The sequence below is a fragment of the Podarcis filfolensis genome (assembly GCF_964270895.1).
Source record: "Podarcis filfolensis genome assembly, chromosome: 3".
NCBI lineage: Eukaryota > Metazoa > Chordata > Lepidosauria > Squamata > Lacertidae > Podarcis > Podarcis filfolensis.
Window position 1 is genome coordinate 72,724,851 of NC_139606.1, and position 20,839 is coordinate 72,745,689.

At 42.3% G+C, this 20,839-nt stretch overlaps 2 protein-coding genes and 1 long non-coding RNA gene across 8 annotated transcripts in view; 2 read left to right on the top strand and 1 right to left on the bottom strand.

The window, feature by feature from the left end:
• Positions 1-290: 290 nt before the first annotated feature.
• LOC310759118 (monocarboxylate transporter 8-like) lies at positions 291-13,661 on the bottom strand. 3 transcript variants are annotated; one of them, XM_083606013.1, is made up of 9 exons: positions 13,453-13,661; positions 12,471-12,733; positions 11,801-12,016; positions 10,760-10,969; positions 8,842-8,996; positions 6,547-6,709; positions 5,078-5,197; positions 4,622-4,824; positions 291-1,871 (listed from the first exon to the last, which is right to left on the bottom strand). In XM_083606013.1, the coding sequence occupies exons 2-9, from the start codon at positions 12,715-12,717 to the stop codon at positions 690-692; spliced, it is 2,496 nt and encodes an 831-aa protein (XP_083462139.1). In that variant the 5' UTR covers positions 12,718-12,733; positions 13,453-13,661; the 3' UTR covers positions 291-689. The 3 variants fall into 3 exon arrangements, with proteins under 3 accessions (XP_083462139.1, XP_083462138.1, XP_083462137.1); XM_083606012.1 differs by having other exon boundaries at positions 5,078-5,281; positions 12,471-12,773; positions 13,453-13,660; XM_083606011.1 differs by having other exon boundaries at positions 5,078-5,281; positions 13,453-13,658.
• Positions 8,994-15,836, top strand: LOC310759194. 2 transcript variants are annotated; one of them, XR_014546251.1, is made up of 4 exons: positions 8,994-10,060; positions 12,108-12,203; positions 14,667-14,869; positions 15,666-15,836. It is a non-coding gene; the product is annotated as an uncharacterized lncRNA (long non-coding RNA). The 2 variants fall into 2 exon arrangements; XR_014546252.1 differs by lacking the exon at positions 15,666-15,836 and having other exon boundaries at positions 14,667-15,163.
• Positions 15,837-15,997: 161 nt separating this feature from the next.
• Positions 15,998-20,839, top strand: part of LOC310759107 (uncharacterized protein) — a 38,197-nt gene continuing 33,355 nt past the window's right edge. Inside the window, exon 1 of one of the 3 annotated variants that reach the window (XM_083605985.1) lies at positions 15,998-20,717. The gene's annotated coding sequence lies outside the window, so the exon portion shown is untranslated. The remainder of the gene's footprint in view (positions 20,718-20,839) is intronic. The other 2 variants (XM_083605984.1, XM_083605986.1) reach the window with 2 other exon arrangements.

Consider the following 20,839-nt stretch of genomic DNA (forward strand, 5'->3'; position numbering starts at 1 on the left):
TACAGGGCAGTTGGACAGCAACAAACTTTCATCCTCATTTGCTTGTGGGATGTTTACATGCTGCCCCATTAATCATTCAGCAGCAGCATCCCAAAACAATGAGCTAGGTTGCAGGAACTACAAGTAAGTAATGGTGCCCTCCAGGCTAATGGGTGGACACAGAGACATGCTTGCTCTCTGCTTCATCCAAAGCTGCAACTAATAGAGAAGCAAGATCTTCTGGGGGTTCATGCTGCAAGGTTATGCTCAGGTTGTATATATGCAGAAATAAAGACATGGTATCAAGCCAATCCAGCTAAAGAAAAAAAAATTGAGGAGCTTTATTTTATTTTTAAAAAGCAATTGTCAAAAACTTTTCAACCACACTAGAAATCCAGTCAATTACAAATTTTTTCTACATCTAAGTTACAAAAATAATATACAGCTAAGAGAAGTGCTTTTTAGTAAATAGTATTTTGTGAATACTACTCAGACATCAAGCAAGGGTACTATGTAATGTACCCTTGACGGGCCAGACAGACAGATTTGTAACTGATCCAGTATCATTAATATTGCTGCTGCACTCTGATCATTTCTGTTGTGGTGCTTGTTCACCATCATCATCACTGGCAAATGCCATACCCTCTTCTTTTCCATGGGATGTCGAAGGCATTTGCTGTGCCTGTATTACATGTGTTGAAGTTTCACTTCTAAAGGGGGTTTTTATTGGTTTCGAATTGGCTGGGCTCTTCATCACCTTCAGAGTTCTCTAGGAAAGCCATTCCTCTTATTAGGGGAGGGTATCCTGTCGGATGTGTAGATCCTGAACTCTTGGCATCAGCTCTGCTCTCAGGATGCTCTCCTTTACCCTCAGGTTGGTCATCTGCAAAAGATACTCTGCGCTCTGTTGGTCTGAAAGATCCCAAAGTTTCTGCATCCGATATGGATAGCACTTGCCTTGGCCTCAAGTCAGTTAAGCTCCCAGGATGTGCACCTTCAGCATCATCATAGTCATCTGCAAAAGCCACTCTGCGCTCTGCTTGTTTGAGTATTCCCAAAGTTTCTGCATCTGATACCGGTATCTCCTGCACTGGCCTCGTATCAGCTCTGCCCTCAAGATGCTCTCCTTTGTCTTCAGGTTGGTCATCTGCGAAAACCACTCTGCGCTCGGCTGGTTTTGTAGATTCTGGAGTTTCTGCATCTGATACGGTTAGCACCTGTACTGGCCTCAAGTTAGTTACACTACCAAAGTGCACATCTTCGTCATCATAATGGTCATCTGCAAAAGCCACTTTGCGCTCTCCTGACATTTCTTCATCTGATGTGGGCAGCACCCATACCAGTTTCGGCTTCAACTCTTTTGTGGTATCAAGTTTCTCTTCTTCTTCTTCACCATCATATTCATTGACGAAAGCCACCACATCTTCTCTTTTATGGGGAATGCGTTCCAACTGTTTTGTAGATTCAAAAGTTTCTGCATCTGACATGGTTAGTTCCTTATTTGGCCTCAAATCAATTTCACTTACAAATTTCTCTTCCTCATCAGCCTCATACGTTTTTAGAAAAGCTAACACATCTTCTTTTTTGTAGGAAATGTATTCTGGATGTTTTATCAATCCACTTTCACTTTTAAATGATGTTTCTGGTGTACTTAGCTCTTGCATTGGCATCAAATCTGTTTTTCTTTCAACCTGTTCTTGTGAGTCAATCTCCAATGTCCCAGCGGAAGATTTTGGTTCTGCTTTTGTCAAAGGCCCTGTTGCATCTGACTTCATTATGCTTTTTAATGATTTCACACTGAATGATTTAATACTACCGGTAAATCTTTTTGAATGATAAGATTGAGTTTCATCACCAGCATAAAGTGTTTTTGTGTAGGAGGAAGTTAGACTCTGAAAGAAAAGAAATACAGTAAAATTATTATAGGGACTTAAAAAAAAATATTATTTTCTTTTTTCTAATGAGAATTTGTTAGAGGGACTTGATAGGATGAAGAATCTGATGCAAACAATATATGATCTTAAGAACTGTCTCTGTCTTCATATACCCTGTCCCAAGGATCATCACTGTTCTTAGAAATTAAGAAAGCTTCATCAAATTATATTGAAATCTAAACATCTGCCTATTAAATAACAAAATCCACAGAATCTTAATGATGACTCAAAGCTCGAGGGACGATCCCTCCAACTATAGACCTATAAGCCTCCTGAATATAATAAGTAAATTATACACTAAACACCTCAGCGAGAAACTGTGCGAATGGATAGAAAGAGCGAAGATTCTTGATGATGCACAGGCAGGATTTAGACAGGGGAGATCCACAATGGATCACTGCCTGATCTTACAGCACATAGCTGAGAAATACACGTCGCACCACAATCACCACCTATTCGCAGCATTTGTAGATTTTAAAGCAGCCTTTGACTCCATCCCAAGAACCCGACTCTGGGACAAAATTAACAAATCATCCATAGACCGACGTCTGCTGCTACTAATATACAAACTGTACAACAACACACGACTTCGTATAAGATGCAGCCAAGAAGGTCAACTCTCTAATTTCATTAGAACAACAAAGGGAGTTAAACAAGGATGCATTTTGGCCCCCTTTTTGTTCAACATCTATATAAACTCCCTAATAGACCATCTACAAGGAGCGGATACACACGCCCCAAAATTAGTAGACAAAAAACTGCCTATCCTACTCTATGCAGACGATGCGGTTATATTGTCCCAGACTCAGATGGGCCTCAAAAGAGCTCTTAACAGCTTATCCCAATATTGTAGAGAAGAGAAGCTAGCAGTGAACTACCAAAAAACAAAAATCATGGTTTTCTCTAACAAAAGGAAAATATACAGATGGAATTTAGACAATCAGGAGATTGAACAAGTGACATGCTTTAAATATCTAGGAGTTATATTCCAAGCATCAAGGAAGAAGACTGCCCACATAAATTACAGCTCCTCTACAGCACAAAAAAGTACAACAGCAATCCTAAGATTCCATTGTACAACGGGAGGAAATTTCATTCCTGCTACAATTAAACTATTCGTTGCAAAACCAACAGCACAAATACTATACGGCGCACCACTCGTCTCCCTCTCTAATCTAGACCCATATGAAAAGATACAATCAGGTTTCCTTAGATCACTCCTGCAAACACCTAAATGCGTCCCAAACGCCGCCCTATGACTGGAAACGGGCTTATACAGCATTAAAGCCAAAGTATGGATAAGAACCTTATGCACTTGGCTAAGACTTAACAACTCGCCGGTTGGACTACTTTCCCTGATGCTTCTTGACAAATTCCAATCTAGTTGGTTGAAGGGCACTCTCAGAAAACTGGCCACATATGGTCTCTCCCCAGAGTATTTATTAAGTTTAGAAAGGGGAAGGGCCAAGAACATAATCAAAGAAAGACTCAGGGACATTGAAGCCCAAAATGACTTTAATCAACTTCCGATAACTTATAAACTTCTATACAACCCCCAAAGGCCCCATCTAGCAAACTATCTCAAAGTTCTAGACAACGCTAAACACCGATGGGCATTTTCCAGGGCCCGCTTTAACGCTCTCCCTTCAGCTCTTCTAGAGGGAAGATACAATAAAATACCGATCGAACAAAGATTATGTCCCTGTAACAGCAATGAAATCGAAACCATTGGGCATGTCATCTTATACTGCCCATTATATCGAGACTCAAGAAAAGAGCTGATCGAACCGATTCTGAGGAAAATACCTCGTAGTACAGACGACATCTATATCAGACACCTCTTAGCTGACAAAGAGCCCGAAATCAACAGGCAAAGTACTGTTACATTGCAACAAGAATAAGACGAGCAATGATGTCAACAACGGAGTTCAAATTGTAAACATCGAAGGAACGATAATAAACAGTAGCGACACCTGAATTGAATTTTTAAAACTTTAAAAGTCGAAACCTGGTCATAAATATAAGCACCAATTTTGTGAATTGGCCATATTTCTACTGTTATTTGTAGCACAATACTACTTTTAATGTCATATTTTTATAAATTGCTTCCTGGTCACTGACCGTATTAAAGATATTTGATTTAACAAAATCCACAGAATCTTAATGATGACTCAAAGCTCTTCCCACAAGAAATCGATAACCAAAACTATTTCAGGAGCATATTCCCTGGGTCAAAACTGAATCCCAACAAAATGAGTCACATTGGGTTTGTGGTTCTCTTTTTTTCTATAAGCAATTTTTATTAAAAGTTTTCAACATAATATACAATAAATGTCAAGCAAATCTAAAGAAGAGAAATAAGAAAGAGATCAGAAATTCCCTGTCAGAGGCCCAGCTGACAATGACTATATTTCAGTGCCAAGTCAAAATCTGGCTTTTTTTACTCAGTAATCTGGGCCACAGTGAGGGTCACAGTCATAGTCATAGTCACGCAGTGTTTGGCGTCCTTGTGCTGTTTGTTGGTGTTGAATAATATTAATTTCTGTAGCACTTTTAAATTAGTGCTAAAAAAAAATAATCAAACCTACACCAAGGGGAACTGCACAGCCAGGATCACCCACACTTTTGCCCTGTACAGATGGTACAAATTTCTGTGGCAAAGCCAGATTCTACTTGTTTAGAACAGAGTGTAGAATAATGGTATTTACCCCTAACGAAGGAGTGGGTGATTGCCAAGGAACTATGGTGTTTGTTATCACACATACAGAAGCATTAAGATAGTTTTTCGATGACTGTGTTGTTTCTCTTTGCAGCCATGGAATGAAAGCAAGGATGCTAGCTGCAGCAACATTGCAAATTCCCGTTACTACAAAGCCAATATTGTAGTTGCCGAGCAAGTCATACATTGCACCTGCAATAAAAATCGGCAGGTTAATTTTCCAAACTTAATTTCTCAAAGAATAACTTTATTTCAACTGTTCCTGTAAAACCTTGCATTATAATGACAAACCAAAAGAGATTTTAAAAATTCTTCCTACTTTCCGGGGCCACATCCCAAACACAGGCAGCATAGTAAAGAGACTGCTAAATAACTGTAAGGTGGGGTGTGGGGTGGTAGGAACTAACTGCCTAATAAAAGAACAGATTTGCATTGGTTGATTTACCTGCAAAGGGTGCACCAAAACAACTGCTTGCATTGACAACCATGAGAAATCCCCATGCAACTGGCATTTTCTCGGGCCCCATCAAATCAAATGTAAGGACAGGTAAGAGAACATAGTTTCCTGCATCAACAAATCCCAAAACAGAGCAAGCTGCTATTAGGGAGGGAAAGTTTGTACAGTGAGGAATGATAAAATATACCACACCTGGAAAACAAAACAAAAAACTACATTGAAGGATATTTTATTACAGACAAACATGTTTACCGATTCATTAAAACATGACCATACAGTAACGTTACAGCCTTAAAGGTCCACTATCCAGCCATTATGAAAGCTCAGTGCTCCATACTCAACAAATTTCTGTTTCTTAAACAGCTTCCCATCTCTGAAGGTGCTACGTAGTAAATCACTGCTGATACACTGGAGGTTTTTTAGCAGAGGTTGGATGGTCTTCTGTCGTGGATTCTTTAGTTGAGATTCCAGCATTGCAAGAGGTTGGACTAGAATATCTATGATTCTATGATTGCTTAAACTCAGGAGAATTTCATAAGCAGATGGGCAGGGAATCAAAAGTCTATTGGGTTAACACTAACCATTTTCTAAACTACACATTTGAATCTCAGATTACCTCAACAACTGCACTGTTATTTCTAGGCTTTTTTCAGAACACTTCCAAAATAAATGAATCCTATCGAGGGCTTTTTACTCTCTTTACTGGGCCAGTGTTTTTTGGGGTAGGATACATAAACAATATCATTGGTTGACTCACAGAGTCATCATATTTCAAATGATGGTGGAACCCATTTGACTCTTTTAACTGGTCACAAATCTTCTTAAATAGTTGGGGGGAGACTACATTTGCATACATAAGGTATGTATACGTCAGCATTAATCTTAGAAACAAATACTAGTTAGTTGTTGCTGATAATTCTTTATTTATTGAGCCATTAAAGGGCAAGTATCCAATGAAAAAGGATCAGTCTGGTGCTTATCCTAGGTATATAGAGGCCCTATAATTCTTATGATCGGCCTAGTGTATTGTTTGGGATGACTTTTCCATCTACCAAATTCCATACATGCCGATAATTACGAAGAAATGGAATATCCATTCCACTGAGCCCACCCCTAACTAGCTGACTTCCACCCCCCCATAAGACATTTGGCAGGGATAAGAGAAAGGAGTGTGTCCATTTTTGATCACATTTTCAACTTTTTACAATAAGGCTTTGCACACCCTGACCAGAGAGAGAAAACACATATGCAACACACCATCCAGCTATGGAGACAGAGGTAGAGTTCTGATTACACATGCCTGGCTGGGTCAAGTAGCAGAACTTCATTTATTTCAATCACAGTCCTAATCGGCAATTGTGCTCACCATGGGAGTAGTTTTTCTAATCCTGACTAGTCTCTTAAAAGCTTCGCACTATTCAAACAAAATCAAATGAATGCTTATGCGGAATACTTGCCAACGGACAATATGGACACTTGGTTAAGATACAGCCGATCGATTCGTTCAATATCACAGAGTTTTCCAAATAGAAGAGAGCTAACCATGCTGCTCACTCCAATTGCTACCATAATGTAGGATGCTTTCTCCAGTGGAATGCCCAGGTCACCAGCAAGTTTAATCTGCAAAATGAGGCCACTGAGTTTATATTCACCTCCCTATGCATTTGTCAAAAATACAATGTATATTTAGGCAACTGAGTGCTGATTACAACTGAGCAATCCAGGTCATTCAGTGTTACAGCGGTTCCTTGTGTAAGTCGGAGTGTTTGAACGCACACTGCCGGGAGTCGGCAAAACATACATTAATGTAATTAATTGAGAATCTGCCATGAAGCATCAAACCTCCTACTTCTTCTTCTTTCTTCTTCTTGCCCTCTCCCTCTTCAGTAGAATCTGTGGACAGCTGCAAAGTATAGAACTGAGGCAATGACATCATTGATTTGCCATAATAAAGGGATGTGATAATTTGCATCTGACAGGTTCTTCATATAAAATAATTTGGTAGCCATCTTTAAGCCTTTCTGCAGAGTAAACAACGAAGGAAAGTGCAAATGGTCTCAAAAGGAACAGCTAAAGGTCCCTTTCTCAAGCTTATTTATCTATTGCATCTATATCCCTTCTTCTCAAGGAACCAAAGGTGGAGTATATGGCTCTCCTCTTCCTCATTTATTCCCCTACCACCTATGAGGTAGGTTAGGGTGAGAGGCAGTGACCGCTGCCCCAAGGTCACCCAGCGTGCTTCATGGCCAAGTGGGGATTTGTACCCTAGTGCAAGGGACTGGGCCGCGGAGGAGGAGGAGGAGGAGTGGTGGAGACCGCCTCCCCCTCCTGACCCTTCCAGGGAGGAGGAAGTGGAAGACAGTATAGATTTACAACAGGGGTTTGTGGGAGGTTGCAACTCAAAGGCAGAAGAAGGGAAAAGCTGAGAAATCATGGGAGAGCCGGAGCAACACCTGGCTGACATGTTCTCATTAGAAAGCATTCCAGACCCTCCATCTTCCAGAACCCACCAAGCCTTAAAAGTAGGAGAACAAAGAGTTTGAAGACAGAGGGCATGTAGCAGCACCCACAGAAGAAACGGTGAGAATGATGAATGAGGAAGTGGGAGAGGTGGGGTGTGTGTGTGGAGATTCACTCAGGACAACACCGTTATCCAAGAGACTGGGTTCTACAGCCTCTCTCTGTAAATAAAAAAAGACTGTAAGAAACGTTTTCTTGTCTTTATACTTTCCTGGCTAACCAGCCGGGAGCTGCTGACAGCATCCTGACACCTGGTCTCCTAGCTGTTAGTCTGACACCCTGATCGCTACACCACACTGTTCTTGTTAGGTGAGTCTGCCCTGCCCACCCCCACCAATGATTTATTTGAAGTCTATTTACACCCTACACCTTCAGCACTGTAGTGTTCCCAGGCCAGCATAAAAGTTGAATGTAAAAATAAGTAAGCAACAACAAAATCTGTGCCTACAAAGTGTCATCAGATCTATACGGTCCCTTGGTAATTATAGCAGATCAACCTTTGCCAGCCTTCCCCGGGGTTATTTAAGATGAAAACAATAAAAAAAATCCTTTTTGGTGCACTGATCTAAGATCACAAATATCTCCTATTCTCAAAATGAAGACAACCAAGGACTTCGCTTTTCTGTACCAGCTTTTTGTAAGTCACTTTTTCTCAGCCACCACTGACCATCTGTAAAATGTGGATAGAGAGCACAGTTGTAAAAGCACAAATTATAATGACAAGAAACTGCATATCTGGCATATAAATAAGGTTACATATTACCACAATACAGCTGTACCTCGGAAGTCGAATGGAATCCGTTCCAGAAGTCCGTTCGACTTACGAAACGTTCAACTTCCAAAGCATGGCTTCTGATTGGCTGCAGGATGCTCCGGTAGCCAATGAGAAGCTGCAAAAGCCCCTTTGCATGTTCAGCTTCCCAAAGAATGTTCAAAAACGGGAAGATTCATTTCTGGTTTTCGATTGTTCAGGAGCCGAAACGTATGAGTTCCGGGGCATTTGAGAACCGAAGTACAACCTGTACTTGCTAACACTTTTAAAATTGTCCAAACACTTACTGGGTTTTGTTCCCAAGGAAGATACTTATTTAGAAGAGTTTTATTATGAAACATTTGATTCTATGTTGAATGTTGTTGCATCGTAATCATATATAAAATTACATATAAAATACAGCAGAAAAGAAGCATACTGAGGATTTCGCATGAAAACAAGTGTACAAACTAGTTCTTACCATATGCACAAATGGTATGAAGAATCCAAACTTGGCTAATCCAAGAGAACAGACCCAAACTTCAAAGATACGATCTTTCCACAAACTTAAATCAACAATAAAACCTCTTAGTGGGGAGGTTTTAAACTTTTCGACTACACTTGGATGAGCTCTATCTTTAAAAAACACACAATTGAAACAAACTATTATTTGCATAATAATATTTACAAAATACCATGGCTAATAAGGATGAGGGCCCACCATCAAGAAGCAGTAAAGATGAGAAGATGTGTTTTAAACCCTAAGCACATATATGAGGTTTCAAACACATACAGCCAATGCACAAAAATCTAATTTGTACTTTTGCTTTAAGTACATGGAGACATAGGAAAATGCCTTTTGCTTAATAAACAAAAGGTAAAAGATATTCCTAACTAGTCTGCTATGTCTGCATAAGTGGTACTCTGACCTCGCCCTTAAATTTAGGAAGCTTGCTACAATAGAATTAAAATGCTCATATCTCACTAAAATTTCACAAAACAAGATGGAAATCTTCTACTTTCCCCATTGGCACCAAACCCTTTAGCAACTGAATCCTGGGGAAAGAGGGGCTTCAGTTGTGGGATACTGGCCTAGTTTCAGCCACTGCATGACCTGGGAGTCCTGATCATGCTACTCTACTCAGCCCCTTGAGTACAGCTTTTTTTCCAGCCAGAATTTGCCAGAATTCAGTTCCGACACCTCTCAGGTGGGTGCCATTGGCATTCTAAGAGAATGAGGGAGGTGTTCACGGTGAGTTCCGGCACCTCTTTTTCTAGAATAATAGCCCTGTCCTTGAAGTTAACTGAAGACAAATTTCTCATGTATTTTTCAAGTTCCTGTTCCCCACTCTGTAATGTCTAGTTCAACTGACTCCATGACCTAATGTCGTTATAATGTGCATTCCCTGCTCACATCACATCACATCACTGATGGCTGGCAAGGAATCACACATTATAATGGTATCAGGATGTGGGAGAAATTAGAATTTCATAGATATCTAATGGAATAAATCAGATATTGTTGGTGGGGGAAGGGGGACATATGAACATCCTTTTCAGCTGCAGCCCTAAACTCTGGTTCTAACTCAGTAATTACTTCTGCATCTTACAGATGATTCTGAGTCAATGCAAGTTATGCATTCTTAACAAGAAAATGAGAAAGGAGCCATGGAAAGTCATTTGCCAGGTGGGGTGATCAGGTAGGATACAAGACTAAACAGTGAAATGCAAGAAGCAATTTCAGCATGTGCAGCTTTCCTTACTCTTCATTCAGGAGTGGCAAACCATACTTTCCAAAATCTCATTTTCTTCTGTGGGGAACCTTTGGCTGAACTCCCATCACCCCTGACCAGTTGCCATGTTTGCAGAGGCTCTTGGGAGTCGTAGTGCAGAAACATCTAGAGAGGCAAAGCTTCCCTGCACCTGCTTTAAACGGTTCGAGTCTGTCTGGACATTAAGATCTGCCTTGGAAGGCCTTGCTTGCAAGCCCACCAGTGAGACTGATTCAGCTGCCGGGCAAAAGAGACAAAATATTTTCTGTGATGACTGCCAAATTATAACTCCCTCACAGAGGTATGGATGACCCTGACTTCCAATTTTTAAGCAGGGTTTCAAAACTTATTTATTTAGGACCAGCTTTTCTTAATGATGGCCACCCTTCAAAGCAGGGCTGGGGAAGCTTTGGCTCTCCAGCTGGACTCCGATTCCCATCAGCCCCAGCCAGCACAGCTAATGGTTAGTGATTATGGGAGTTGTAGTCCAGCAACATCTGGAAGGCCGTAGACTCCTTGTTCCTGTCTTCCTGACACATCTAGTTGGCCTGTTGCAAATGAAAACATATCTGCAACCAGAATATAACAAAGGCAAGAAGAAGGAAAACTAAGACGACCAAAACATACGTTTTTGAAGAGGCTGATATGCAAATCCTGCAATGATGCATATTATTAGAATTCCACTGTATACACGTAGACTACGTCTCCATCCAAGTGTCTGAATTAAGTACTCGTGAAGTTTATTCTGCACAAAAGTTCCTGCGCACCCTCCTGCCATCACTATTCCAGTTGCAAATGAGCGCTTTTTAGTAAAGTAAAGGCTGACCATTATCAGGCCTACAAAAAACAAATGGCAAAAGTTACTAAGGTTTTCCTGCCCCATCAAAGTCTACGCAAAACAAGGTCTGGTAAAACAGTGTCATGCATGACTGAAAGTACAAGTGCAGCTACAATTTTGTCAGGACTGCCATGTCTGCAGGGGGAGCCACCTAGTGGATGCGATGTGTCATGCCTTTTCTTTTAGTTAAGAAATATCAGTGTGGAACAGTGGTTGAACAAGAGGCCATCAACTCTCTGGGGCCCATGAGCATATTTAGAAACTTGAGGAAATGCCATAGGAGGCCATTCCCCATATCCACACAACACCTACACCCCATATGACAGTGTGGTGCAGTGGGTGGATGAAGGGCCACAACTCACAAGCATTTTGGGTCTATGGGCACCTTCAGAAACCTGAAGAACTGTCATGGAGGACACCCCCACCCACTGCAAACCCCTCACACTCTTCACACCTCAACCCCATAACACTCCACCCTGATGTGACTTCCACATCACAGTGCCCAACACTGGAATTTTACCTCACAACACACTGTCCTAAGCTGAAACACACACCCTCTACACACAGGACATTGCACACCTGAACAGATATATATGCTTCAAATAAATAAATGGTAGTCTATACTAGGTTCAGTATGTGTTATTTTGAAGTACCCAGCCTGTCAAAATGACCAGATAAATTTAGTGGTTATAATGAAAAATATGAGGCCTGTATTATGGCGTGACTTTTTTCTTCACGGACACACAGCAAACTTTTCAGAACAAAGAATGCAACTGGCTATTTTATTGTGATTCAGGTTGCTTGACTGATTTTTTTTAAAAAAGTGTTACCTGGAGTGGTGCCCAGGCTTGATCCCACACCAACAATGATTCCTTGAGTGAAAAATAGTAAACGCAAATCATAGGTATAGGAAGAACACATTAGACCAATCATGACAACCACTGCTCCAATTATTGCCACTTTGATGGCTCCATATTTCACCAGAAGTTTTCCAGATACAGGACCAAATATCATAATGAAAGCATAGCTGATGGATCCGATCCAGGCTAAAAAAGGACAAACAGCTGTAATTAAATGAAGGAAAATGCACGCATGCCACGAACGATATAGTAAAACTGATTGCCACATGCTTCACAGGTATGAAATACTATAACCCTTGAGGTCTATGAAAATGCGGCAACATATACAAGCCACATTGTTTTGTTATTTCAACACATCAACAAGATGCAACAGGTAATATTAACTCCCTCTTTATTTTTTGTATTAACCCTTAAGGTTGTAGTCAATGTAGCACTAAGGTGAATGTTCTGTCAGCACAAAGATTTCTCCTTGCGCAAGATAACACCCCCTTCCGAACACCCACTAGAGTAGACCTTTTGAAATCCACAGTTGGTTAATGTTTGCTTATTTCAGTGGGTCTACTCTGTGTAAAACTTAGTTGAACACCACCCATTATATCATACTTAATCCAACCGTATATAACATGTGACAATGACCTACCTATCTGTGAGTTGCTTGCCTTGAAGGTTGTAAGAAGGGGCATCATATAAACACCAAAAGCACTGTGGAAGCCACTGATAAACAAGGAATGGATCGCTGCTGCCAACACCACAACCCAGCCCCAGCCCCCATCAGGAGGGGGGTGTACAAAAGAAGCATCTGCATTGATCTCAGCCAGAGTTCTCTGTCGCCTCAAGCCATGTCTAACAAACAGTACCACAGACTGAAATCTCTGCAATATGCTCATGATGGAAAACAGAGACCTGTAATTTAGGGGGGGGGAGTAAATGGATGTCTGTTAGCCTGCAAAACATGAAAAGGGTTCTTAATATATAGACTATATAATCTAAAAATCTCATTATTGATGCACAAAGATGTGCTTTGCAAACAAAGTTGAACTGGTTGTAATCCACAGAAGAACTCACTTATTGATGATTAATTTTATAAAAACCTGCAAGTAACTCTGTTGATCATGTTGATTTTTTAAAAAATACAGAGCATTAAGGGAATCTTTGAGTATACACTTCCAATTTGCTGAAAGATCCATCTTTCCAATTAATTTGGTGCACGCACTGTTTTTTAACATGATAAAATCCACCTCTGGGGCTTTTTGGATTGTGGGGAGGTAAACAATGAGGTGGGGTTTTTATTGAGCCTATAAATATTATTCCCTGTTTAATTTCTGTATTGCCCTTTCCTCTTATAAGCAAAATAATAATAATAATAATAATAATAATAATAATAATAATAATCCCTCAACTGTTTAAATAATATGAGGAAACTTAAGGCTTTATGTTCACCATACTGTTCCCAATTAACACTGCTAGACTATAACTCCAGTCATCCCAGGCCATTTGGCCATGCTGGTGCGGGCTACAATCCAGTAATGTCTGGAGGGCCACAGGTTACACATTCGATTCCTCAAGTTGTTCTTCCCGCTATCAACCACGGATGTTCCTATTTATACTCTCCTGACCAATACCTTCTATGGACGGAGCTAAACGGGAGCGGATACCGCACCGCAATTTCGCGAAAGGTGGGGGAAAGTTAGCTGATGTCTCATCCAACATTCGTCCCTTTCCTGTCTAGTCCACTGTTAGCATCCCAGCAGCCGAAGGGAGCCTAGGCCCCGCCTCCATTCCAAAGCGGGGGCGGGGACAATGGGAATATGGTCGAACACACACACGGGGCGGGGCTGCTTTCTAGGTTGCCGCAGAGACAGAAAGATGAGAAGCGCACTTCCACTGTCAACCGCGTTGAAGTTTTATTGCCATCAAGTGGCACCTAAATCTTGCGAAATAAGAAGGCAAGTGCGTCGTCAAGGGAAGTATATAAAGTGCGCCTTCCTTCAATGCAGCGCTACTTCTTGTGGGAATGTTTTGAGACCACTTAACTGGTATTACGCTTGGCGCAACTTGAGCGTTTTATAAGGTTCCGGTTTCTCTTTCTTTTTGCAGTAACTGGAGCAATGGTGCTCATGTTTGGTCTAATGGGTTCTTCCTATTCCTATGATTTGCGTTTACTGCTGTTAAATTATGGCAGCAACACCCGAAGGAGCACAAATCCCCCGCCCAGCCTTGAATATACATACAGCACTCGTTACTTTCTGCCAGGACTGTGTTGAATTTCCCGCAGAAAGAAAGAAAATAAGAAAGGCAAACCAGAACCTTATAAAAGGAGGGTGGGCAGGAACTTTTGTGCAGAATAAACTTCACGAGTACTTAATTTAGACACTTGGATGGAGACGTAGTCTACGTGCCTACAGTGCAATTCTCTTTCCCTCCCTAATAGCAGCTTGCTCTGTTTTGGGATTTGTTGATGCAGGAAACTATGTTCTCTTACCTGTCCTTACATTTGATTTGATGGGGCCCGAGAAAATGCCAGTTGCATGGGGATTTCTCATGGTTGTCAATGCAAGCAGTTGTTTGGTGCACCCTTTGCAGGTAAATCAACCAATGCAAATCTGTTCTTTTATTAGGCAGTTAGTTCCTACCACCCCACCCGCCACCTTACAGTTATTTAGCAGTCTCTTTACTATGCTGCCTGTGTTTGGGATGTGGCCCCGGAAAGTAGGAAGAATTTTTTAAATCTCTTTTGGTTTGTCATTATAATGCAAGGTTTTACAGGAACAGTTAAAATAAAGTTATTCTTTGAGAAATTAAGTTTGGAAAATTAACCTGCCGATTTTTATTGCAGGTGCAATGTATGACTTGCTCGGCAACTACAATATTGGCTTTGTAGTAACGGGAATTTGCAATATTGCTGCAGCTAGCATCCTTGCTTTCATTCCATGGCTGCAAAGAGAAACAACACAGTCATCGAAAAACTATCTTAATGCTTCTGTATGTGTGATAACAAACACCATAGTTCCTTGGCAATCACCCACTCCTTCGTTAGGGGTAAATACCATTATTCTACACTCTGTTCTAAACAAGTAGAATCTGGCTTTGCCACAGAATTTTGTAACCATATGTACAGGGCAAAAGTGTGGGTGATCCTGGGTGTGCAGTTTCCCTTAGTGTAGGTATGATATATATATATTTAGCACTAATTTAAAAGTGCTACAGAAATTAATATTATTCAACACCAACAAACAACACAAGCACACCAAACACTGCGTGACTATGACTATGACCCTCACTGTGGCCCAGATTACTGAGTAAAAAAAGCCAGATTTTGACTTGGCACTGAAATATAGTCATTGCGAGCTGGGCCTCTGACAGAATTTCTGATCTCTTTCTTATTTCTCTTCTTTAGATTTGCTTGACATTTATTGTATATTATGTTGAAAACTTTTAATAAAAATTGCTTATAGAAAAAAAGAGAACCACCAACCCAATTTGACTCATTTTGTTGGGATTCAGTTTTGACCCAGAGAATATGCTCTTGAAATTGTTTTGGTTATCGATTTCTTGTGGGAAGAGCTTTGAGTCATCATTAAGATTCTGTGGATTTTGTTATTTAATGTTTAGATTTCAATATTATTTGATGAAGCTTTCTTAATTTCTATGAACAGTGATGATCCTTGGGACAGGTGTATATGAAGACAGAGACAGTTCTTAAGATCATATATTGTTTGCATCAGATTCTTCATCCTATCAAGTCCCTATAGCAATTTCTCATTAGAAAAAAAGAAAATTAATACATTTTTTTAAAAGTCCCTATAATAATTTTACTGTATTTCTTTTTTTTCAGGGTCTAACTTCCTCCTACACAAAAAACATTTATGCTGGTGATGAAACTCAATCTTGTCATTCAAAAAGATTTAGCATTAAATCATTCAGTGTGAAATCATTAAAAAGCATAATGAAGTCAGATGCAACAGGGCCTTTGACAAAAGCAGAACCAAAATCTTCTGCTGGGACATTGGAGCAGTGGCGTAGTGTGCGTTGTCAGCACCCGGGGCAAGGCAAGTAATTTGCACCCCCTAACCCATGGATTTGCGCCCCCTAACCCTAAGCCCCAGATGTTGCGCCCGGTGCGGCCGGCCCCCCCTGCACCCCCCACGCTACGCCACTGCATTGGAGATTGACTCACAAGAACAGGTTGAAAGAAAAACAGATTTGATGCCAATGCAAGAGCTAAGCACACCAGAAACATCATTTAAAAGTGAAAGTGGATTGATAAAACATCCAGAATACATTTCCTACAAAAAAAGATGATGTGTTGGCTTTTCTAAACACATATGAGGCTGATGATGAAGAGAAATTTGTAAGTGAAATTGATTTGAGGCCAAAAAAGGAACTAACCATGTCAGATGCAGAAACGTTTGAATCTACAAAACAGTCGGAACGCATTCCCCATAAAAGAGAAGATGTGGTGGCTTTCGCCAATGAATATGATGGTGAAGAAGAAGAAGAGAAACTTGATACCACAAAAGAGTTGAAGCCGAAACTGGTATGGGTGCTGCCCACATCAGATGAAGAAATGTCAGGAGAGCGCAAAGTGGCTTTTGCAGATGACCATTATGATGACGAAGATGTGCACTTTGGTAGTGTAACTAACTTGAGGCCAGTACAGGTGCTAACCATATCAGATGCAGAAACTCCAGAATCTACAAAACCAGCCGAGCGCAGAGTGGTTTTCGCAGATGACCAACCTGAAGACAAAGGAGAGCATCTTGAGGGCAGAGCTGATACGAGGCCAGTGCAGGAGATACCAGTATCAGATGCAGAAACTTTGGGATCATTCAAACAAGCAGAGCGCAGGGTGGTTTTTGCAGATGACTATGATGATGCTGAAGGTGCACATACTGGGAGCTTAGCTGACTTGAGGCCAAGGCAAGTGCTATCCATATTGGATGCAGAAACCTTGGGATCTTTCAGAGCAACAGAGCTCAGAGTATCTTTTGCAGATGACCAACCTGAGGATAAAGGAGAGCATCCTGAGAGCAGAGCTGATGGGAGGCCAGTGCAGCTGGTACATTATACAGTCATACCTCGGGTTAAATATGCTTCGAATTGAGCGTGTTCGAGTTGCTCCGTTACTTCCAGGTTTTGCCGCTTGCGCATGCGCAGACGCTCAAAATGACGTCACACGCATGTGCAGAACGGTGAAAAGCGATGCGTGCATGCGTGCGCAGACGTGCCGTCACTAGTTACATTTACCACTAGATGCGAACAGGGCTCCGGAACGGATCCTGTTCGTATCTAGAGGTACCACTGTATGTCTGAGTAGTATTCATTATATTCATTATATGTCTGAGTAGTATTCACAAAATACTATTTACTAAAAAGCACTTCTCTTAGCTGTATATTATTTTTGTAACTTAGATGTAGAAACAATTTGTAACTGACTGGATTTCTAGTGTGGTTGAAAAGTTTTTGACAATTGCTTTTTAAAAAATAAAGCTCCTCAATTCTTTATCTTTAGCTGGATTGGCTTGAAACTATGTTTTTATTTCTGCATATATACAACCTGAGCATAACCTTTCAGCATGAACACCCCAGAAGATCTTGCTTCTCTATTAGTTGCAGCTTTGGATCAAGCAGAGAGCAAGCATGTCTCTGTGTCTCCTGCTTCCAGCTTCTTCACACATAACTCTTCTGGCTACTGTCCTCATAATTAGTAGCTAGGTGAGTGGGTCTGGAGGAAAGGCCCACCCATTAGCCTGGAGGGCAGCATTACTTCCTTGTAGTTCCTGCAACCTAGCTCATTGTTTTGGGATGCTGATGGGGACACTTAGTGGCCAAAGAAACATGGCTGACCAGCTCAGCAACCTCCTTTATTAGATTTTAGCCCTCACTGGATACAGGGCCCCAAGAATGGGAAGGGACTCAGGGCATTATCCAGACTGACCCCACCCCAACATGAAAAGATTTTTGTGTTGCAGATTCAATTATTTTCCTAAGATGGCATAGTGTTTCACTAGTTTTATTACCAATACAGGGACAGAGCAGCATGAAGATGAGTCTGACTGAGGAATCTATACACTGGCCAGGTGGAGGCAGGGCAAGACACAGCAGCAGAGCCACTGCTACACCCGCTACCCCATTGCTCATGCTGGCCCGGGCACGCTTGTGGGTTGCGCTAGCCTGGAGATGGTGTGGCAATCCGGCCCAGTGTCATCAAGTGATGGCACTGGGGTGCTTCAGGAGCCAGAGGAACCTGGGCAGGCACAGTCCTCCCATGTGAAACTCCATTGGGGGACTCTGAGTGGGTTGCTGCTGACAAGAGAGCCTGCTGGCAGTAGTTCTACCTGCACTTTGGGCAGGTGGAATGGTGAACTCTGTGCCTTGGGAGATGTTCTGGGCTGGGCAAAGATTCACCTGGGCAAAGATTCTTTGCCTTGTTGATGGCTCCCTGAATGGATCTTGACCTTGTCTTTCTTTCTTGGCTATTCAGGTTGGCTTGGACTCAGGAAGACTGGTTTGTTCTGTGAAAGTGTGGAGAAGACTGTTATTATGATGGCTATTTTACTAATAGGCTGTCGCTCAGGATGCCTTTCTCCATGCTTTTATTATGAGATTATCATTAATGTTTCCAATGTGTTTTTAATGTTCTGCACTGCCGTGAGATCTTTTTGATAAAGGGCAGTATAAAACTGAAACAACAACAATTTTACTATGCCTGGCATCTAGAAATTAGAAAAGGGGTCCAGGCACCCCACAAACGTATCACAATACCGTGGGTTGTATCTTGCCCTGCCTGCATGAGTGAAATTGCGCTCTTGCCACAGGGCTTCCCCCTCCTTTCTCCCACACTTCTAACTGCAATCAAAGTTTATAGCTCGGGCCCCAATAAAAGAAGAAAGCGAGGAGATGAGGACGGCAATGCTTCCAACGAAGGACTTGACAATCCCGTGCAAGGCAGTAGCTGAACTTGATGGTGTCGTACTGGAAGCTAGGAAAGTGCAGAAGCAGAAGACAAAAGTCCCAGCAGAGAAATGGAGGCGACCCTGCAGAATGTAGACATGCATGCACTTCTTTGTAGCTGAGCTGGGCTTGCAGTTCCTGGGAAGCGCGCGAAATCCTGCAGGGAGCTGGCTGGCCTTGCGCGCGCCCCCCTCTCGCCTCCCAGGGATGTGTGGGGTCTGCCCCCTCAGCCCGAGGTGGGTCTCGGTCGGGACGGGGCAGTGGCAACACTTCCTTCTCCAGTGCTCCTTCCCGATCCCGGAGCCACGTGGTGGGGCCTAGGGACGCTGCTTGGGAGGCTTGAGAGGCTGAGCCTACGAGGGGGAAGGACCTGCCGGTTGTGCACGTCCAGGATTTGCTCTGTTCTCTGCAATGCCCTCCGCGCCCCTCGGAGAAGCTTCCCACCAGGGCTGTCTCGGCGAGGCGAGGAGCACAGCAGCTCTCTTCCGACGCGGGGGGATAAAGCGGGGTTCCCCGCGCTGCCGCCCCTCCCCGCCCCTTCGGCGAGCCGAGGCTTCAGCCCTTCCTGTTTACGGTTGCTGTAGCTACGCCGGCAGCCCTCGACGCCTCGCTGCGCTCCTGGAAGGATTAGGTCTTTCCTTCAAGCCCCGGGAGGCTTCCTATGCAGACACAGCAGCGACTGAGACAGTCAGAGTGGAGAAGACGCGTCTGGATGAGCGCCAGAGGGGGACTCTTCCGTCTGTCACAAACCCAGCCCACCTTTCCGCAGAGTTGCTCAAGGTGGTGTTCTTGATTTTCATTTTCTCCTCACAACAACCCTGTGAGGTAGGTTCGGCTGTGAGACAGTGATTGGACCAAGCGTACCCAGTGAGCTTCGTGGCTGAGTGGGGATTGGAACCCTGGGATGTCCTGGCCCTAGTCTAGAACCACACTGGCTCCTTGGCACATTTTGCTGGGGATACATAGCACACTCATGGCATTTTAATGCTATTTCCTTACAGCATTTCTGATGGCTGTGTGACTGAAGTGTATGGTTCAAGTTCTTTGCTATCCCAAGGCTACAATCCTGCTCACAGTTCCCTGGGAGCAATTCCCACTAGTCTCAGTCGTTATGTTTCATGCTTGGACAATGTATAATGCATGAACCTTGTACCAAATAGTACCTAAGAGCCAGCTTCACTCAAGAGTAAATTTCACGGTGTTCCCATGGAGGTGCATAGGATTGCATTAAGCAGGTGCCTTTTGCAGTTTCGTAATCTGATTTTGAGTATTTCATCTTAAATCTCTCAAACGCGCAAATGGCTGCTGTTATAACATTGACTATTCTTGCACTTGCTGCATTTTTTAAAGTGTGTGTGTGTCACAAAAACTATAATAAGAAAAAAGTGTTCAGAAATGACGTTAGTTAAACCTTAAGAAAACTTTTGCTGAATTGCTATATAGTTCTGGACTGAAACTGCTCAGAACAGCTGTGAAATCTTAGTTTTTGGGTGTTTTGTTTTGTTTTCAAAAGCTAACACAAGCACCATGCAGAGCTGCTTTTAGTGCAGTAGGATATTTTGAAACAGGCCAGGGGATTGGACAAGAGGGCCTCATTAGATGGCTTCCAGGTTAATCCATTGCAGCAAAATCAGAGAGGTTGTTGACCAACTCTAGTCTTTCAAAGTTTATTATGCCATTATCACTGTGTTACTCTTTAATTGTTAAAGTCTTCTCTGTTGTTCTTCCACGTGGAGGTTCTTTCAGCCATGGCCAGGGTGATGGTGTGTCCACTTTTGACTTCCATCATTAGGTAGTGGCTGGCCAATGACAGAGAGTGTCTGTGTCCTTGACCAAAACTACCAAGTGTGTAGATGTGAGGAAGGGTTCAATCCATATGAGGCAAGTGTAGCGGCACAGAGCCTGTATAAAGGCCTCTAGCAACATGATTACCGTATTTTTCCCTCTATTACACGCAGATTTTTTCTCCTAAAAAGTAAGGGGAAATGTCTGTGCGTGTTATTGAGCGAATGTGTGGTCCCTGGAGCTGACAAGCGCGAGTGAAGGCAAAAATCA

What these genes read in the sequence shown, in the direction of transcription:
- LOC310759118 (XM_083606012.1), bottom strand. Translation starts at nt 12,717, where the DNA reads ATGAGCATATTGCAGAGATTTCAGTCTGTGGTACTGTTTGTTAGACAT. An exon ending in GGCAAGCAACTCACAGATAG is followed by an intron (nt 12,017 to 12,470) that starts GTAGGTCATTGT and finishes GTCCTTTTTTAG; the next exon opens with CCTGGATCGGATCCATCAGC. An exon ending in ATATCAGCCTCTTCAAAAAC is followed by an intron (nt 8,997 to 10,759) that starts GTATGTTTTGGT and finishes TGTTTTTTAAAG; the next exon opens with ATAGAGCTCATCCAAGTGTA.